Source organism: Salvelinus sp. IW2-2015, linkage group LG22 (genome assembly GCF_002910315.2).
Source record: "Salvelinus sp. IW2-2015 linkage group LG22, ASM291031v2, whole genome shotgun sequence".
NCBI classification, from domain to species: Eukaryota; Metazoa; Chordata; class Actinopteri; order Salmoniformes; family Salmonidae; genus Salvelinus; species Salvelinus sp. IW2-2015.
Genome location: NC_036862.1, coordinates 12,613,848 through 12,633,738, shown reverse-complemented (window position 1 = coordinate 12,633,738; position 19,891 = coordinate 12,613,848). Strand labels below are relative to the sequence as shown.

Here is a 19,891-nt window from a genome sequence, read left to right as displayed (position 1 = left end):
ACATTAGACCTGAGAAAGGGGATATCAACATGACACTAGCTGAAACTGGAGACTAGAAAGATGAGAAAGAACAAAACAACAGAGAGGGGGAGTGAGAGAGAGAGGAAAAAAGGTATGAGGAGGGACTCAAGACGAGGCTGCCTCGATGGCCTTCACGGCTGCCTGGAACACTTACGAGGGAGCCGGAGGTTAGTGGTGCCACTGTCCACAATGCTCTTATCATAGTTGTACTGATAGAACCACAAGCAAGAGAGGAAACAAATTGTCATTCTTTATTCACTGTCACTTACCGCACCGTATTAGTGATAAAAGGTAACAGACAGATATTCAGAGTTAACTAAAGAGAAAAAGAGAAGGGACCACTCATACTTAAAAATGTACGCAACTTGCTATACGTCGTTTTGGATAAAAGCATCTACTAAATGGATATATATATATTATATTAAAGAGAAAAATTGAATGAAATAGAGAGGAAAATGTTGATTAAAGGATCATCAGAAAAACAACAGATTATAAAAAATGTTATCAGCAAAACCGTTTAGCTCCAGTACTCCTTGCAGTCCATGTTGAGATCCTGACCATTGACCTCAATAACGCACAATGATGACCTCATAATACCATCCGGCGGATTGGGGTGTACACAGGTCCCAACATAGAGAGAAGAATCCACTCCACCAATGATCTAAGAAAACGGCAATCAGATAGTGTCATAGGATGGGTCCAAAATCTCAAACACACTTTCCATCTCATATTGCCTTTGCAATACAGATTATAACTAAACAATACGACATACCTAGTTGGCACATACCATCTCTATATAAACTCAGCAAAAAAAAAAGAAACGTCCTCTCACTGTCAACTGCGTTTTTTTCAGCAAACTTAACATGTGTAAATATTTGTATGAACATAAACAGATTCAAACACTAGACATAAACTGAACAAGTTCCACAGACATGTGACTAACAGAAATGGATAATGTGTCACTGAACAAAAGTGTCACTGGTGTGGCCACCAGCTCATTAAGTACTGCAGTGCATTTCCTCCTCATGGACTGCACCAAGATTTGCCAGTTCTTACTGTGAGATGTTACCCCACTCTTCACCAAGGCACCTGCAAGTTCCCGGACATTTCTGGGGAATGCACTAGCCCTCCCCTCCGATCCAACAGGTCCCAGACGTGCTCAATGGGATTGAGATCCCGGGCTCTTCGCTGGCCATGGCAGAACACTGACATTCCTGTCTTGCAGGAAATACACACAGAACGAGCAGTATGGCTGGTGGATTGTTATGCTGGAGGGTCATGTCAGGGAGCCTGCAGGAAGGGAGGAGGATGTCTTCCCTGTAACGCACAGCTTTGAGATTGCCTGGAATGACAACAAACTCAGTCTGATGATGCTGTGACACACCCACCCAAGACCTTGATGGACCTCCACCTCCAAATCGATCCCGCTCCAGAGTACAGGCTCGGTGTAACACTCATTCCTTTGACGATAAACGCGAATCCGACCATCACCCCTGGTGAGACAAAACCGCGACTCACGTCAGTGAAGAGCACTTTTTACAGTCCTGTCTGGTCCAGCGAGGATTGGTTTGTGCCCATAGGCGACGTTGTTGCCAGTGATGTCTTGTGAGGACTTGCCTTACAACAGGCCTGCAAGCTCTCAGTCAGCCTCTCTCAGCCTATTGCAGACAGTCTGAGCACTGATGAAGGGATTGTGCGTTCCTGGTGTAACTCGGGCAGTTGTTGTTGCCATCCTGTACCTGTCACGCAGGTGTGATGTTCGGATGTACCAAATCCTGTGCAGGTGCTGTTACACGTGGTCTACCACTGCGCGAGGACGATCAGCTGTCTGTCCTGTCTCCCTGTAGCGCTGTCTTAGCCATCTCACAGTACGGACATTGCAATTTATTGGCCTGGCCACATCTGCAGTCCTCATGCCTCCTTGCAGCATGCCTAAGGCACGTTCATACAGATGAGCAGGACCCTGGCATCTTTCTTTTGGTGTTTTTCAAAATTCAGTAGAAAGGCTCTTTAGTGTCCTAAGTTTTTCAATAACTGTGACCATAGTTGCCTACCGTCTGTAAGCTGTTAGTGTCTTAACGACCGTTCCACAGGTGCATGTTCATTAATTGTTTACGGTTCATTGAACAAGCATGGGAAACAGTGTTTAAACCCTTTACAATGAGAGATCGTGTAGATCTGTGAAGTTATTTGGATTTTTACGAAATATCTTTGAAAGACAGGGTCCTGAAAAAGGGGACGTTTCTTTTTTTGCTGAGTTTATAACCCTCTTGGTTACGCTAACACAACACACCGCTTCTGTGTATTTCCCTAAAACAGAAAATGTGTCTGTGCCTTTTCCTATCTACTGTATGTCTATTTCTCTTGCTCTATCTCTCTCATCTCACCATGCTGCCACCCACGGTGGCACTGCCCAGGCTGTAGTTCTGGGTGAACCCTGCGCCACACATCTGCAGGGAGAACAGGTTGGGCACGGGGGTCTGGCGCACCAGCGAGTCAAAGAAAGGCTCCAGCGTCTCATCAGGCTAAACAGAAAGGGGGGGCGGGGGTTAAAGGATTTAAAGATGGGAAAAGGATAACTACATTTTAGCCATCTTGTTGACAACAAGCCTAAACTGATATTGTATCTCCACAAATCCATCCCTGTGCATTTTCCACATTACTGAATAGTGCTGTCTCTCACCAGTGACCCTCTAGCTGATCACTCTCACCCTCCCTTTCCATCTCCCTCTTCCCCCCTCTCACCCATGTGTTTTCTACCCAGACCATTTCCCTTTCCCTCCTTCTCTCTGCCCTCCTCTCACCCGGGCAATTTCGGCGTAGGCCAGGCCCAGGATGCCCTCCCAGTTGGATCCGTTGATGAAGAAGCGGTCCGACTGGGTAATGGCAGCYATGTTGGCACGGAGCGAGGCGTTGGGGCCGTGCGGCACAGACACCAGGTCAGTGCCCAGCTCGCCCTCCCAGCGGCCCTGGGTGTAGGGTACGTAGACACTGCGCCCAAGGTCGCGGTAGGAGTTAGACCTATGAACAGCAGCGGAGAAAAGGGGCTTACTATACAAGCCCACCAAGGGAAGTATGTGCAGAGTCATTTAAAAGGGAGAGATCCCACTGAGGTTCACTCTTCAATGGGATTCATATTTAATATTATATTTAAAGGGATAGTTTACTCAAAAAACATATTTTAGTATTTTGCCCATCAGGCCACTGTTGATAGGGTCCCAAAGCATTGCGCATGTCAGCAGTAAAGTTTTCAAGAAAGAGCACTTTCAGTGTATTGTAATACTATCCCGCGGTACTCACAGTGAGCGATGGTAYTATCTGCAGAGGAAAGGGTGAGCAGCTGCCCCGACTGCAAAGTTACTGCTGCCTGTGTCCACCAGAATATTCAACTGATTCCCAAACACACAAACACAACATAGTTGTCATTGTTATGAAACCKTATTACATATTCACTGGGCATTTCTCCAATGCTAGGCCTATATTTTGTGACAGGTATTCCGTAGGTATATGTGGTGTATGTAGGTGTGTGTCTGTGTGTGCGTTTTTGAGTCTTCCAGTGTTAAAGGACAGAATACATTGAAATACACTGATGATAAGGACATTATCTCGGTTACCTTGGAGACAACCATGCCTATTCATAAAATGATTCCCTGCAGCTGCTGCTGAAAGCACTGCTTCATTTCAGCCATTTGCAGTCACTTTCTCTCTCCCTCACCTCCTGGCATTACGGTACTGGCAGTTGCTATGTATTGGTTTCTTTTGCTCCAAATGTCCTTCTCTTTTCCTTTCCCTCTGCATCCAACCCCTAGGCTGTTCTCGGATTGCCCTCTCTCTCTCTCTCTCTGTCTCCCACCTTCCCTCTCCTTTCAGTGTGAGTATCACATTTTGCGCAGTCAGTCAATCAGACTGGCAGCCATGTTGTCTCTCTGGTGACCAGCAGGAACCTGATCAATAATAGATCTGCTCCAGAAATATCCAGGGATGCATCCTCAACTGGCACCKTATTCCCTAWATAGTGCACTACTTTTGACCAGAGCCCAAGTAATGCACTATGTAGGGAATAGGGTGCCATTTGGGACWTAGCCTAGGAAAGTTATTCTTCTCAGTGGCAGAGCCAAGAGCCTGAAGGACTGTGTGCATGGAAGAACCACCAGCCTGCCTTAGTCTCTCACCCGGTCTCACACACACTCTCCACACAAATGCCACATGCACACACACACTCCCACTAACAGAAACATGTCACTTGAGATACACTCATCACATGCACCCTGCTGTTCCATAACATATCCATGTCATCTTCTAACCCTCTATCACAGAAGTGTTAATTGGGTATGGCAGTCGCCCTACCCTAAAACACAAACAATTTCAAATAGGCTATTAAAATAATTTAAATCCCGATTAGAAGGCAAATGCAGTTTTCCGGAATTAGCAGGCTAACTTTAGGACCATGCAGACACCTGGGAGCAGGAGGGAAGGCTGTTTGTATGGGTGGSTGGCTGGCTTTATGGAGAGAGCATCACGCAGCTGCAGGGAACAGCGCCACTTTTCTCAAAACAGTGCAGAGGTACAGATGGATGTAGTGGATGGCTTTGGCTAGGTAACTGCTGTTTGACTTGACATGAAACTAAACTAGAGTTTTAATCCCGGTGCTGAGCTAGTGAGTAGCAGCTAATTCTTGTATGACGTGTTTGTAGCATAGGAGGTTGGTGGCACCTTAATTGGGGAGAACGGGCTCGTGGTAATGGCTTCAGCGGAATTGGTGGAATGGCATCGAATACATCCAACACGTTTCCATGTGTTTGATGCCATTCCATTTGCTCCATTCCAGCCATTAAAATGAGCCGTCCTCCCCTCAGCAGCCRCCACTGGTTTCTAGAATGTTCAGTCCCCTATTGACTGAGGTYAATGAAGCTACAGCAACAAGGTGATAATGTCTGGAGTCATGTTAGCTTGTTTTTGCTGTGCTCCAAATGCATTTTAGAATTTGTACATTTTGTAGAAATACAGCAAATGAGCTTCAGTTTTCTTAACATTGCTTGGAGGAGCATGTCCCTTTACCATCCATTCCCTAGGTTTACAGTAGCTGAAATTATGTTCTACAATGTACACACATCACATCAAAACACTAAGCCATTCAAACACAGATACATTGCAATGAATTGTGGGGGAAACCCAAATCAAATGTAAATTAAAGAGGGTTACTAGGGAGATTGTGCATAACAGTCTGTGTGGATCCATTTGCATGTTCTATGATATTGAAATAAATAAAGAATCACCTTAGCATTATGAGGTAGTACTGTAAAGAGTGATTTAACCTGCATAAACTCTCCCTCAGTCAGCCTCTTGGCCCACTCTCTTCCCTTTCTCTCTCTGATTGTAGTGTAGCGGGTGTATTTTGGTGAGGAATACGCTGACGGCTCACAATTGATTTGTCCTGCCCGCATCCTGCTTCCCTTCAGACACACCACCCGAGACGCCTGGCCCGCGACTGCATCCTGACACACACACACACACACACACACTTCACTCTTGCTACGACCCTTCTACACTTCCTCTAGCTGGCAGAAGCCTAGAATCCCTGTTGCAAACCTCATCTATTATTTTAGGGGCTGTCTGTATGAAGCATCTCAGWGGAGTGCTGATTTCGGATCAGTTGAGCCTTTTAGATCATGAATAAAATTACTGGGGGGACCTGATCCTAGATCAGCACTTCTACTCTGTGATGATTGTTACATACAGCCCCTGGTTTACATCTTGAAGTTGATTTAACAGTCACACATTTGAGTCTTATAAACTCAGCAAAAAAAGATCCTCTCACTGTCAACTGTATTTATTTTCAGCAAACTTAACATGTGTAAATATTTGTATGCACATAACAAGATTCAACAACTGAGASATAGACTGAACAAGTTCCACAGACATGTGACTAACAGAAATTGAATAATGTGTTCCTGAACAAAGGGGGGGTCAAAATCAAAAGTAACAGTCAGTATCTGGTGTGGTCACCAGCTGCATTAAGTACTGCAGTGCATCTCCTCCTCATGGATTGTGAGATGTACCCCGCTCTTCCACCAAGGCACCTGCAAGTTCCCGGACAGGTCCCAGACCTCCGATCCAACAGGTCCCAGACGTGCTCAATGGGATTGAGATCCGGGCTCTTCGCTGGCCATGGCAGAACACTGACATTCCTGTCTTGCAGGAAATCATGCGCAGAACGAGCAGTATGGCTGGTGGCATTGTCATGCTGGAGGGTCATGTCAGGATGAGCCTGCAGGAAGGGTACCATATGAGGGAGGAGGATGTCTTCCCTGTAATGCACAGCGTTGAGATTGCCTGCAATGACAARAAGCTCAGTCCGATGATGCTGTGACACATCGCCCCAGACCATGACGGACCCTCCACCTCCAATCCATCACGCTCCAGAGTACAGGCCTCGGTGTAACGCTCATTCCTTCGACGATAAACGCGAATCCGACCATCACCCCTGGTGAGACAAAACCGCGACTTGTCAGTGAAGAGCACCTTTTTACAGTCCTGTCTGGTCCAGCGAGGGTGGGTTTGTGCCCATAGGTGACGTTGTTGCCGGTGATGTCTGGTGAGGACCTGCCTTACAACAGGCCTACAAGCTCTCAGTCCAGCCTCTCTCAGCCTATGCCAGACAGTCTGAGCACTGATGGAGGGATTGTGCGTTCCTGGTGTAACTCATGCAGTTGTTGTTGCCATCCTGTACCTGTCCCGCAGGTGTGATGTTCGGATGTACCAATCCTGTGCAGGTGCTGTTACACGTGGTCTACCACTGCGAGGGAGATCAGCTGTCTGTCCTGTCTCCCTGTAGCGCTGTCTTAGGCGTCTCACAGTACGGACATTGCAATTTATTGGCCTGGCCACAATTGCAGTCCTCATGCAGATGAGCAGGGACTCTGGGCATCTTTCTTTTGGTGTTTTTCAGAGTCAYTAGAAAGGCCTCTTTAGTGTCCCAAGTTTTCATAACTGTGACCTTAATTGCCTACCGTTTGTAAGCTGTTAGTGTCTTAATGACCGTTCCACAGGTGCATGTTCATTAATTGTTTATGGTTCGTTGAACAAGCATGGGAAACAGTGTTTAAACRCTTTACAATGAAGATCTGTGAAGTTATTTGGATTTTTACGAATTATCTTTGAAAGACAGGGTCCTGAAAAAGGGGACGTTTCTTTTCTTGCTGAGTTTAGTAGTCTATACAGTAGGCCTTTGTGGCAAATTGTTTGGTTTGTATTACTGTAACAAAGCAGTATGTTAATAGATTCCTTTTGAGTGTATTTTAGTGTGTCATATAAATAGTTATTAATACTGGATTCATCTCTATGGCTGTATTTGAATCAATGTCTCTAAATGTTAGTGAGTGGATGGAGGCCAGTGATGGTTTATCCTCCTAGTGGCACAATGGGAGTGTCCTAGGCAGGGCATAACATTGGCTCTGTCACACAGTAATCCCTGTGGTGTGCCAGTCTGTACCCTGCAGCTGCTTAGCTGCAGCACACTGGGAATTATCCCCCCCCCCCTCCCCTCTCTCTCTCTCTCTCTCTCTGCAGAATTAAAGGCTTCATTCTCTCCTTCTCTCACATGCAAGCACACAGGCACAGACACACACATTTATTGTTGTTCTTCTCCTTCTTCACTGTCTGTCATTTTAAAGGCCAGGTTACCAAGGTTTACGAAGGCCAGTGTTTCTTAATTCTGGTCCTGGGGACCCAAAGAGGTGTACATGTTTTTTCCCTACTACTCATCACCTGATTCCACTAATCAAAAGTTTGATAGGGTAGGTTTGACGTGCCACAATGCAGAGGATATAGGGCACAGGTGCGCAAAACGTCATACAGGGTCAACGGAATGGGCGTCTCAATAAGAGAGAGAGAGAGAGAGAGAGCGAGAGAGAGAGAGAGAGAGAGCGAGAGTCAGTCAGTCAGTCACCTTCTGTGGCGGTGAACCCACTGCCATCTCCACGTAGTAGCCCTGTCCAGATTTCCCACGGAGGTTGTCGATCATGTCCACGAAATTAATGCCCCTGACCCCTCTGCGCCTTCGCGCAGCCCTCCAGGAGCGCTGCGGGGCTACGGGCGGGGGTTGGGTTTCGGAGAGAGGGCCCTGCCGCAGTGGGAAGTGGATAGTCAGTGGGCCAGAGGTGTTCAGTGGGCCGGGGGTTGGTTCAACTTCAGCCTCGTTGGTGCCGAAGCTGACACCCACAAACAGGCCGAAAATCGTCCATAAAAATACCATCCAGCGAGGACAAAGTGCCTCCATTTTGAAATGTTATTTTAGGCTTTATATTTTAGGACACTTAATTTGCGCGCTCGACCGTCTCCTTTCGGTTTGGCATCATTAGAAATGCTGCAGAATTGTTGTTTATAGCACCAAGATCAAACGCTGATGCTGCAAAACAATTGACAGTTGCAGCCATAATGCAATAATGTTGACATCTTTATTGAAATACAGCGGAGATCTGTCCCTGTGCAAATGCTGTCGTATCGAGCGCTTTGCTGCCGCGACCATATACCTTGCCCACACCTTATAAGAAAAATAACAATAATTTACAAAATCTTAGATAAACGATAGAAATATCCATGTGCCAATAATCTATAGTTGTCGGCAAAACAATCCAATTCAGTATAATAAAATCAACAACTGCGCAAATAGGCCGATAATAAAACAGAGAACGCCTGAATTAGAGATTGTCCAAAAAAGTCTGTAGTCCCAATATCAACAATCTAGAGGCTCGTTACCCGTCCGATCATCGTTCTGTCACACGACCAAAAATCCCAGTCAAATAGACCAACATGATCCGCATCACTCCTCTGTGCATTCRCTCCGCTACCTTCCCYCATTCAKCCGCCTCCTCCATCAATCCTGCATCATCTTGTAACTGAGCGGAGCATCTCCTTGCAAGCGCAACCTCAGTTGGGAAATAGGAGCGCACAGGGCATTGTGGGTATAGTAGTMTTTCTATTTAATCATTGGCATAACAGAAAAAATTGCCTTTAATAAAAATAGCTTATAATAAATCATAAAGCAAAAMAGCAAATTATTTTAAATAGGTCTTTATTGACATCATTTGAATAACAATATTTTCCACTTTAAACAATTAATCCCCCTATATTGCCTTGTGTGCTTTGTGTAAAAAGTKATATCTAAAATCACCAGCCCAAGATGAAACAATCAAAGAAAATAGGCTAAATGATTGAGCTCATAATAGAACATTTTCACTTGGTTCCTTTGAGAAATAATGAAGAGAGATATTCACATATTGAAGGAGAATGTGTGCTACTGTAGGAAGATCTTTAGTAATGGAACTATGTAAGAAATTCCCTCCTCTCATCCCAGGTTCAGTCTCTCTGAAATACCTGGACATTCCCAGAGAGTGGGAAGGGGGATGAAAGTCAAGGGTGGAAAAATATTATTCTCCACATCCTTTCTCTCACTGGTACAGCTGATGTCTTCCCTGCAGTGGTGGCCTAGTTCACGATGCGCTGTTGATAGAGAGACAATGTTTTAATCCTCTAATCCTACAGAGGAAGAAACCAAGAGCACCTATGTAAAATATAATTTCTCTGACCAAGATTAGTTCACATTGTGGAGTGACAGTGATGTATTAAGGGCTGTATATTGCCTTAAAAAAGCTCAGTATTTCATTCCTGGGTCTCAGTCGCTCACTTGATAGACTCTTTAGGTTCTGTGCTCGCTSCTCTCCCGACATACTGCCAGGCTCATGGCTGCCCTCCGGTGGCTGCCAGGTGGGCAGAGAGTGACGCAGGGGCCTGGCACTGCCCACCCTGAACACACAACAACACACAGTCACATTACAATCAAAGGACAGTTAGAATTACAACAGGTTAAAAACAGGTTACCACCATTAGTCACCTTTTATCCTATCATGGTACGCTTGGCTTTAATAACCAAWGTCTTACTTTATCAAGCCTAATTGAGTGTCTGCTGTGTTGTCATATGTAGAGGCCAGAGTCAAAGTTCAGGTATCATATTGCGATTGATCCTTAACCCGAATATCAGGTGATAAGAGAGAGAGAAATAAGGATGTACAATGGTGCAGTTATTATTTAATTGAGCGTTTTCATGGAACAATCTAGATTTGATATTAATTGTAGGAGGGAAACCCCTTGAATCCAACAATCAGTCCTCAATGTCTGAATATGGTTGTTGTCCTTTGACTTTTATGTTCAACGTATCACCAAAACCATTCTGAAATTTTAGACACTAACGAACAAAGAACATGTTTATTTATTTTACCAGGCGTCAGGATCAGTAGTTCGGAAGCCCTTGGCAAACGGGTTACTGGCTATCTTCAACTGGGTGATCTGAGAGAGAGAGAGAGAGATTTGTGATTTGAACAGGATCCCTCGCCAATTGCGACAGCTAGTCTMACTGGAGTATGACACATAATGAAAAAGATATTATAGACAAAAGACTTTAAAATGTACATACATTTAAAAACATTAACATGTAGTGTGCGTGTGTGTGTGTATCTATCAGTTACACAAACATTTCAGCACATACACACAAAAAGTKGGTCACATGGGAGGCAGTCGTTTTGCCGAGAGGTGTTTCTTTATTCGCTTTTTGAAACCAGGTTTGCTGTTCACTTGAGCAATATGAGATGGGAGGGAGTTCCATGCAATCATGGCTCTTTATAATACTGTACGTTTCCTTGAATTTGTTCTGGACCTGGGGACTGTGAAAAGACCCCTGGTGGCATGTCTGGTGGGGTAAGTTTGTGTGTCAGTGTTGTATATAAGTTGACTATGAAAATAGTTTGGAATTTACAATACATTATTTCTTATAAAAACTTGAAGTGATGCAGTCAGTCTTTCCTCAACTCTTAGCCAAAAGAGACTGTCATGCATAGTATTTATATCAGCCCATATTACAGTGAAGAGCAAAACGTGCCGCTCTGTTCTGGACAAGCTGCAGCTTAACAAGATCCTTCTTTGCGGCACTTGACCATATGACTGGACAATAATCAAGATAAGATTAAACTAGAGTCTGCAGGAGTGTGGAGTGTGGAGTGTGGTCTCCAAAAATCTGAGCATCTCTTTACCACGGACAGACACTCCCCATCTTTACAACCATTGAATCAATCTAAGGTAACAAACACTAAGTAATTTAGTCTACTCAATTTGCTAAACAGCCATGCCATTCAGATTCAGCTGAGGTTTAGAACAGGGAATGATYTACATGTACCAAATAGAATGCYCTTAGTTTTGGAGATGTTCAGGACCAGTTTATTACTGGCCACCCATTCTAAAACTGACTGTAACTCTTTGTTTAGGGTTGCAGTGATTTCACTAGCTYGGGTTGCTGACACGTACAGGAGGAATCATCAGCATACATGGACACACAGGCTTTGTTTAATGCCAGTGGCAGGCCATTTTACAACACTGTTTAACATTAGAGAAGCTTCCARTAAAGAAAACCCACTGTGTTCTGTTAGATAGCTCTGAATCCACGATATGCTGAAAGTCTGTTGTTAATTTGTTTACAGAYAAATAGCATTGTATTTGGTCAAACACAGTTTTTTCCTACAGTTTGCTAAGAGCTGGCAGCAAGCTGATAGGTTGGSTGTTAGAACCAGTAAAGGTACATTCTTTGGTAGCGGAATGACTTTGGCTTCCCTCCAGGCCTGAGGACAAACACTTTCCGCTAGGCTCAGATTAAATATATGACAGATAGGAGGTTTGACATTATTGATRGATAGCAATCATTTTCCCACCTCTCCCTCACAAACTTTACCAAATACAAACGTATAATSCTTTTCATTCATTATWKATTTTTTATGCATGAATACGATGTCTCACTGTTTGTTGTTGGCATTTCCTGCCTACGTTTGCCCACTTCACCAATTAAGTAATCAGTAAAGTAATTGGCAACATCAAATGGTTTTGTGATGAATAAGGCATCTGATTAGATGAAAGATGGAGTTGAATTTGTCTTTCTGCCCATAATTTCATTTTAAATAATGTGATCATCTTTATATCATTGATCTTGGCGTCATAATACAGTTTCTTCTTCTTTTTGTTAAGTTTAGTCATATCATTTCTCAATTTGCAGTAAGTTAGCCAGACTTATTAGCCACTCCTTTGCCCCATCGTTTTCAACCATACAGTTTTTAAATTCCTCGTCAATCCATGAAGCCTTAACAGTTCTAACAGTTTCTTAACAAGTGGACGTTTATCAATAATTGTAAGGAGCAATTTCAGAAATTCATCAAGTGCAGTGTCTGGATGCTCCTTATTTATCACATCAGAGCAACAAATATTTTTAACATCATCCACATAAGAGTCAGCTAAATCTTTTGTATGATCTCTTACACAATATTTTAGGCCCAGTTTTTGGAACTTTGGCTTTCCTGGATATAGCCACTGTATTGTGATCACTTTATCCAATGGGTACAGATACAGCTTTAGAACAAAGTTCTACAGTATTAGTAAAAATGTGATCGATACATGTGGATGATATAGTTCCTGTAGTGTTTGTAAACACCCTGGTAGGTTGATTAATAACCTGAACCAGATTACAGGCACTGGTTACAGTGAGAATCTTCCCATTGAGTGGACAGCTTGATGAAAATCTGTCAATATTCAGGTCCCCATGAAAGTAGACCTCTCTGTTTACATCACATACTCTATCAAGCATTTCACATTTAAACTTTATTTCTAAGGCTACATATATTAATATGGGGTATTTTTTGCCCTTTCCTAGGTAGAGAGCAAGAGAGAGAGAGAGAGAACATTATCTGTCATCAATATCAAGGCAGTATGTAGGGTGAATCTCCAATAGACATAATTCATACAAGACTGGACTATTTTGTCTCTGCAACGTCATAGGAAGTGACAGTTATAACATAGTCGTTACATTACCCTGTGGTTCTGGTAGGCAGTGACGGCTATGAASCGTGTTTCAGGGAAGGAGAAAGTGCAGAAGTTGCGGTGGGCATGAAGCTGGCTATCCCGCCGTGGGTCCACATACACCACATGGAATCGGGGCTGGTAACGATGCATGGAGTTCAAGATCATCTGGGTGTTTGACAAACAATCACAATGCACATTACATCCACACACAGGTACAAAGACTCAGAAATACAAAGAATGCATAAAGAACACAAGCAAGTACTGATTGTAAAGATGTGTGTGTGTGCATGCATGTGTGTCTGTGTCTGGACTGGTCGGTGTGTGTGTGTCTGCGTCTGGACTGGTCGGTGTGTGTGTGTGTGTATGTGTGTGTGCTTGTCTTACATGTCCATTGTCATCCAGCAGGTTGTTGGTCAGTTTGAGTGCGTCGAAGGAGACCATCTGTTTCATCCACTGGGACCCTCTGGCGGGGGAGTCTGGGTGGAAGTGCATCCTCCCTGGGGCCGCCACGTCGGCCCGGCCTGCCACCAGCCACGAGGAGCTGTGGAACGCATATCTAAATACAGGAGAGCAAAGATATTATATTCATTGGTTGCAAGTTGTGTCACTCCACTATTGAAAGTTCTGTTACATCAGGCTGAAAGTTCTACTCAATACATTCTCAATTGGCGCTGATTAAGATTTTGTGGATTATCTGGTACATATTATGTAGTACAATCAAGAAGAGGCTGCCAYGGTATGTACTGTACATCATAACCACAATATACCGTATGATGATTCCACACAAACACTATTATGTGTAGATCTAGTGTATGTCTCTTATGCTGGCAGAGTGTGGGTAAAACCACAGAGCCTATAAATCACATTTTATGTAACTCTATGGAGGAAACTCACCTGTATCTCTTGTCATCCACAGGGATGAAGTCCATGAGCAGCACATACTCCACTGCAGGGTCCATCCCTGAGATACTCACCTGGAAGGTAGGGAACATCCTCCTACAAGGACCATGCATGACTCAGCAGCAACACAGTGATATGTGATTAGTTTAACCACAGTGAGTGTGTGTGTTTATGTGTGTGTGTGTGTTTACGTGTGTGTGTGTGTGTGTGTCCATTTGTGTTAGCATGTTCCTACCTCCCAGCCTTGGTGACGATCATCTCTGTGCCCAGCTGGTCAAACTGTTGCCACAGCGTGTGCATCTCCAGCTGAACTGTGACCCCCGTGACCTGGGGGGCTTTGGCACAGGTGGCCCCACCAGCTTCTGCACAGCAGGGCAGCGTGAGGGCACACCTGTGAGACAGCTGGGGAACTGGAGAGGAGAGGAGGAAAAAACACATGAAAAACGGGATTTCACAAGAAAAGTCAGGTAGGAACCATGAATTCAAACTAATGCAGTGAAGCTCCAGTACCATCCATACTGTTTGTGTTACAGTCAGAATCTCCAGTGGTGGGAAATGCTTCAGATTTATTCACGTTCAATTTCCATCAATTGGTCTTCTGTTCCACTGTTCACTGACCAGTCTGATGTCCAGTTTAGAGTAGAACTTTGACCACATCAAATCCCCTGCTTTAGTCTCAGACCGTTAGCTGTCCTTGGAGAAGCAGAGTGTCTGTGTGGTTGAGGGTACCACTGACTGGGTCTGGGACACAGAGGACTGGAACACCAAGCAGGCTTTATACAGGCTGGGACACTCAAGGGACCCTCGATCCCACCTCATCCATTACACTGTAATAAAGCCACTGACATGCAATATTAACATACTCACACACACAAGGACACACACACACACACACACACACACTGAGAGGGGTAAAACACACACTCTGCACATATACATAGATACATGCACATGAGATGTGACAGAGGAGGAATGAAAACATTTACTACTGCTTTCAGACAATTCTTTACAGTTTTATACCATAATAGGATGCACAATGTGTTATTTTCAGTGAGATGCACTTCACTTTTTAGAAGTAGGTCGTTAATTACACTAGATGTCCTCCGTTATTGAGTGAGGACAGACATCCGACAGAGAGCCGCTGCTGCTATTGATAAAAAAAGAAATCTCTTCAACACCATGCTAATTGCAATCTTCAACTCTAATCTAAAGTTGCCTTGAGATGTTCACCAAAAGAGCTTCACCGTGTCTCATCTGGGAAGAGTTCTTATACGTGCCGTATCCATAGGAATAATATAATAACAACATCTGCCATTTAAAAGATGCTTTTATCCAAAGCAACTTACAGTCATGCGCGTATATATTTRTTGTATGGGTGGCCTGGGGAATCGAACTCAGTCATTAACAACAACAAAAAGAACCGTTAAGACAAACCAAGAAAACAATAAGAGAATCACGTTGCAAAACACATTAAAAACAAACCAAAACCAAATAGCAGTGGATACAAGTTTATAGTCCAGTTAGTATAGGTTTATTATCAAAACTATTACAACTTAGCAGTAGATAGCAGCAGATATTATTTGATAATACTGTTGGTGCAGATAACAGCACCCACAATCCTGATGTTAGAAGCACCATACTCTACCCACTCAGCCGTTAAAGGCCCATTCCTACCCTCTTGCTTATTATCAAGGATTGTTACATGTGAGGGCACAGAAGTTGGCATTGATGGAAGAAGTCTACTCTATAAAGAACCAACTTATGTTTAGATGGCATGACTGATAAACAACCGTAGAATTCAAGTATCAACTCAAGAAGTTTTGTTTTTTTCTCCACAGTCATACCCCCTCCCAATGCTCCAGTGTGTGTGTGTGTGTGTGTGTGTGTGTGTGTGTGTGTGTGTGTGTGTGTGTGTGTGTGTGTGTGTGTGTGTGTGTGTGTTGTGTTCTGTGTCTGTGTCTGTGTGTGTGTGTGTGTGTTGTGGTGTGTGTGTGTGTGTGGTACCCTGTGATGATGGGGCTCAGCCTGAGAGGTGCTGAGTAGCTCCCCATCCATCTAACACCGTCTCTAATGAAACTCTACGGGTCACAGCCTGCCAACACACTGACACCTCCTCCTTATTAACCCATTCATCAACCTTCTATGGCCATTAACACTACGACTCATATGAACTCCCATGATCTCCATAAATGGTCGCTGGTTTTCAGAGAAAATTATTAGGAAAGTCAATTTGTTAAAAAAAATCTCATTTTCAGACGAACCATTCTTTTAAACCAATGCGAATACTGTTACAGTGACATGATACCCGTGTAAGAGACGTTCGTTCATTTCATTGCATGCTTAAGAAGTGATAATAGTAATCACTTCATTTTGATCATGTTGCGATCATAGAAAATTGAAAAATCATAYAACGCATATCGTTTTAGAACACAGAAGTGTGTGATGCGAGACGTTCATACATAAACCCAACATGGCTATCTTGTCACAGAGCGACATGTTAGTTGTGAGAGCCACACGTAAAAGCTTGTTCTGAACAATACAATACAAAGAAGTCAAACTCAGAGAATGAAATAGTATGAAACAGTATGGTGTTTATTGAGCTGTTTTGAAGCACACAGCTATCTTGAACAAGCAGCAACACTAGAATATTCACACTTGATGTTCATAGTACAGTCAAAATTGTGCACAAAGGCCCTGAACACAACTCAAAACTGAATGTATGCAATAGTGTGTTAGTGTCTGCGCTTGCGTGTGCTTGAGCGCATATGGTGGTGCGTTAGAGAGAGCAAGAGTCCTGCCATGTCGCTGCAGAGGAAGTGCATCAGTTTGGCATTGGCGTGGTACGTATGGTGTGTGAGTCAGTGTGAGTGAGACGGGAAGGGAGAGAGGGTCCGGCTGAGAGTGTGTTTATGCCTTCATGGCCTGGCTGATGGTCTCGTAGAAAGCCAGGAACTTTTGCTTGGCCTGCTCGGCGGCGGGGCCCACCTGGCCCTTGAAGTCCTCAGACAGGGGAGCCACCTTCTCACGCACCTCTCCAACAGCCTTGAACATCTGCTCCTTGTACTCCTCAGCGTAGGGGGCGGCCAGGGTCCTCAGCTCCTCCAGACGCTCGGTCAGCTTGGCACGGACAATCTCCACAATGGGCATGAGCTTGGTCTTGGTCTCCTCCACGTTGGCGGCCACCTTGACGCGCATCTCCTCCACAACYGGCTCKATCTTYYCCCTGAAYGCCTCCAMCTCGGTGCGMCGCWGRTCGARGWMSTCCTTGATCAGGGGCTCCAGCRTCTTGCGGTACTCATCTATGTGCTTGTCCAGGACTTCCTTGAGCTCGGCSCGCTTGGGCTCCAGCTGGGAGCGCAGCTCCTCCACGTCCTTCATGACCTCAGCGCGCACGGCGGCGGTGGCGTCAGTCAACTGGGTGCCGAAGGCCTCGCTGTAGGGGGCCAGGGACTGGGAGGCGGTCTGGGCATACTGCTGGAGGTTGTCAAGGCTCTGGGACAGCTGCACCCTGAGAGGAACACCAAGAAGAGGAGGGAGAGAGAGAGAGAGAGAGATTGTTTTAGATATCTGTGGAGTTTGGGCACCATTGAAGATAGAGAAGATGAAATGCAACATGTTCTTACTTGTAATCTTTGTACTCTGTGTCATCCAGAAGGTCGATGGACCTCTGTGCGGTCAACTTCACCTGAGCTATGTACATGCTCAAGGCTGCCTTCACATGCTCCAGCTGAGAGGGAGCATCAGCCTGCATAGGAAAAGCCTGGGTACCTGGGAGAGGAGAGAGAGGGGGAGAGGGTCAGGCATTGGTTGGGAAACAGTGGTGAATGGCCCAGCACTTTAAAAGAATTGAGTAAGATTTCATTTTGAATTGTTCAATATACCAGAGCATGGTACACACACACGATGCATTAAAATGTCATTACTACATTATCCATTCGGCGGCACTATGACAAGGCTGGGATACTAACCTGCGGCCAGCAGGATGGTTAGTGCGAGAGCCAGGAATTTCATGATGGAGGTCTGAGGAAAAAAGAGAGCGGATGGTGAGCAATGAGCCCGACAAGAATTCCAATATTCGCAATTGAAACGGTAAACCATGGGAAGTCAAGATTGAATGGTTAAAAAGAAATTTAGAGCTAACAATATTTGAAAATTGCAACAAATTACTAATTGCAAAACACTCTAAATCAAACTTTAAATGTCACCAAAACCAAAAAAGCCAATAATTCAAAGTCATTCTCCAGTGATTTGGAGAATCACATGGAGCAAACCCACAAAGACACGCAACTTCAGGCTGCCCTCAATCAGTTCACCCCATGCCATATGTCAGCCTATTAAAAGGACCTCTGGTCAGATTACACAGAGCTGGATAGAGTTATYCCGTTCCTACAAAGAGATTAACCCTCAACTCCTACCACCTAATCCCCAATCCCTGCACTAAGACAGACACATCGCTGGATCACTGTGGCCCGGACCGAGGTTACACTTCCACAGTTGCTGAGAGTAATTCCAGATMAATTTAAAGCTATTGGCATAGGAAGAAAATGAGCAACATCTTTTTTTCTAGGACATTTAATAACATTATTTCTCCATTGTTCCCCTCCATTTCTCTAGTAAATTATAGTAAACTGTCTGAAAGAAGTATTGCTAAAGTGATAACTGCTGCCTAATCTATTTGTAACAGTTCATATCAAAGTGGTAATAAGCATTCAAAATAAGAGACAAAAAAAGTTTCCTGAAAAATTCTAGTCTGCATTTCCCTCTCCTAGTTCCTCAGTCCTCTGCGTATGCAGACCAAGTCCTTGGCCTCTAGGCGCAGCTCTTAGCTCTCCCAGTCTGTTCTCTTACCTGGTGGGTGATTGGTCGTTATGAGACTGGGGAACAGGAGAGCCAGCTCTGTTTTTTTATAGGGCTGGAGCAGCAGGAGGGGGGAGAGGTGTGAGAGGTTGTGTGCCTCCGTGGAGGTGGACCTCACCCCCACACCGTCTCACAGGGAGGAGCCGGGTACAATGGTCACCTGCTGAGTGCATTCAAGGGGAGTCAGCAAAGTGAAATGCTGTGGACACACACTCCCACGCTAGTGTACGCGCACACACACACTRGTATGCACACATACTTGTCTGTGTGTGCATTATCTTGGATAATCAAATGTTCTTGTGTCTTTCTAAATGGCTATCTATTCTAATTGGCATATGGTTTAATTTTCAGGTAAATAATTACAATCTCCACTCTGGCTGTGCTCCCAATTCCACATTCAACTCAATCACCTTGTGTGATGGTAAAACTTTCACACACAATACAACCACCATGTGCTCCATGATTGCTTGGGACATTTGGCCTCCAGGACAATGGCCATTCTTGCCTGGTCTTGCTGGTCTATCTGAGCTGCTATCTCCTGTGGCATTACTGTGAGACATGAAAGGGCCAGTCATACTGAGCAGGAGCCAGGGAGACGGGCCAGACAGCATGGGAGAGAGAGGTGACAGGAGCACCCTGAGGATGCGTTAGCATCTTGATGCTACCAAAGAACATTCACCATTCAAGGAGGAACATCTGTACCCTACGATGTAACTGCAATGATGAGATAGATGTTCTTCTTCTTTGTGTCATACCGTGTTCAACCGCGTTGGAACTTGCCTAGCCATCTTGTCTTTTATTTGTATTTTATTGAACCTTTATTTAACTAGGCAAGCCAGTTAAGAACAAATTCTTAATTACAATAATGGTCTACCCCGGCCAAACTGTGTGCCGCCCTGTGGGACTCCCAATCACYGKCGGATGTYATACAGCCTGGATGTCTCAAGAGGACCATAATGGAAATAAGTCCCAGACTTTATTGTGATATTGAGACTTTAATGGCTTTTTCAAGTTTTATGTGTGCTGTTTTTTTAACTAAACTTAACTAGTCTCAAGCTATCTTGCTCATTTGTTCACTGCATTGTTCACTAAAAAGAGAATGGATTATACATTATTGGAGGGATTAGGGTTACCAAATGAGGGACACATGAGATTTGTCCCTGATTCAACAATGAAATGGAGCAAAAAGAAACATACTTATATAAAATACGATTTTAAA

At 44.4% G+C, this 19,891-nt stretch overlaps 2 protein-coding genes and 1 pseudogene across 3 annotated transcripts; all 3 read right to left on the bottom strand.

Moving 5' to 3' along the window:
• Positions 1–538: 538 nt before the first annotated feature.
• Positions 539–8,941, bottom strand: LOC111949742 (beta-secretase 1-like; annotated as a pseudogene).
• Positions 8,942–9,096: 155 nt separating this feature from the next.
• Positions 9,097–16,284, bottom strand: LOC111982590 (T-box transcription factor TBX1-like). 2 transcript variants are annotated; one of them, XM_024014177.2, is made up of 8 exons: positions 14,326–16,284; positions 14,051–14,225; positions 13,810–13,911; positions 13,300–13,471; positions 12,925–13,080; positions 10,298–10,365; positions 9,707–9,825; positions 9,097–9,522 (listed from the first exon to the last, which is right to left on the bottom strand). In XM_024014177.2, exons 1-8 carry the CDS (start codon positions 14,330–14,332, stop codon positions 9,368–9,370), a joined length of 954 nt encoding a protein of 317 aa, XP_023869945.1. In that variant the 5' UTR covers positions 14,333–16,284; the 3' UTR covers positions 9,097–9,367. The 2 variants fall into 2 exon arrangements, with proteins under 2 accessions (XP_023869945.1, XP_023869944.1); XM_024014176.1 differs by lacking the exon at positions 14,326–16,284 and having other exon boundaries at positions 14,051–14,314.
• A 102-nt stretch (positions 16,285–16,386) lies between these two features.
• LOC111949382 (apolipoprotein A-I-1) lies at positions 16,387–18,717 on the bottom strand. Its single transcript, XM_023966488.2, has 4 exons — positions 18,664–18,717; positions 17,784–17,835; positions 17,439–17,583; positions 16,387–17,323 (listed from the first exon to the last, which is right to left on the bottom strand). Exons 2-4 carry the CDS (start codon positions 17,824–17,826, stop codon positions 16,723–16,725), a joined length of 789 nt encoding a protein of 262 aa, XP_023822256.1. The 5' UTR covers positions 17,827–17,835; positions 18,664–18,717; the 3' UTR covers positions 16,387–16,722.
• Between the last annotated feature and the right edge of the window lie 1,174 nt (positions 18,718–19,891).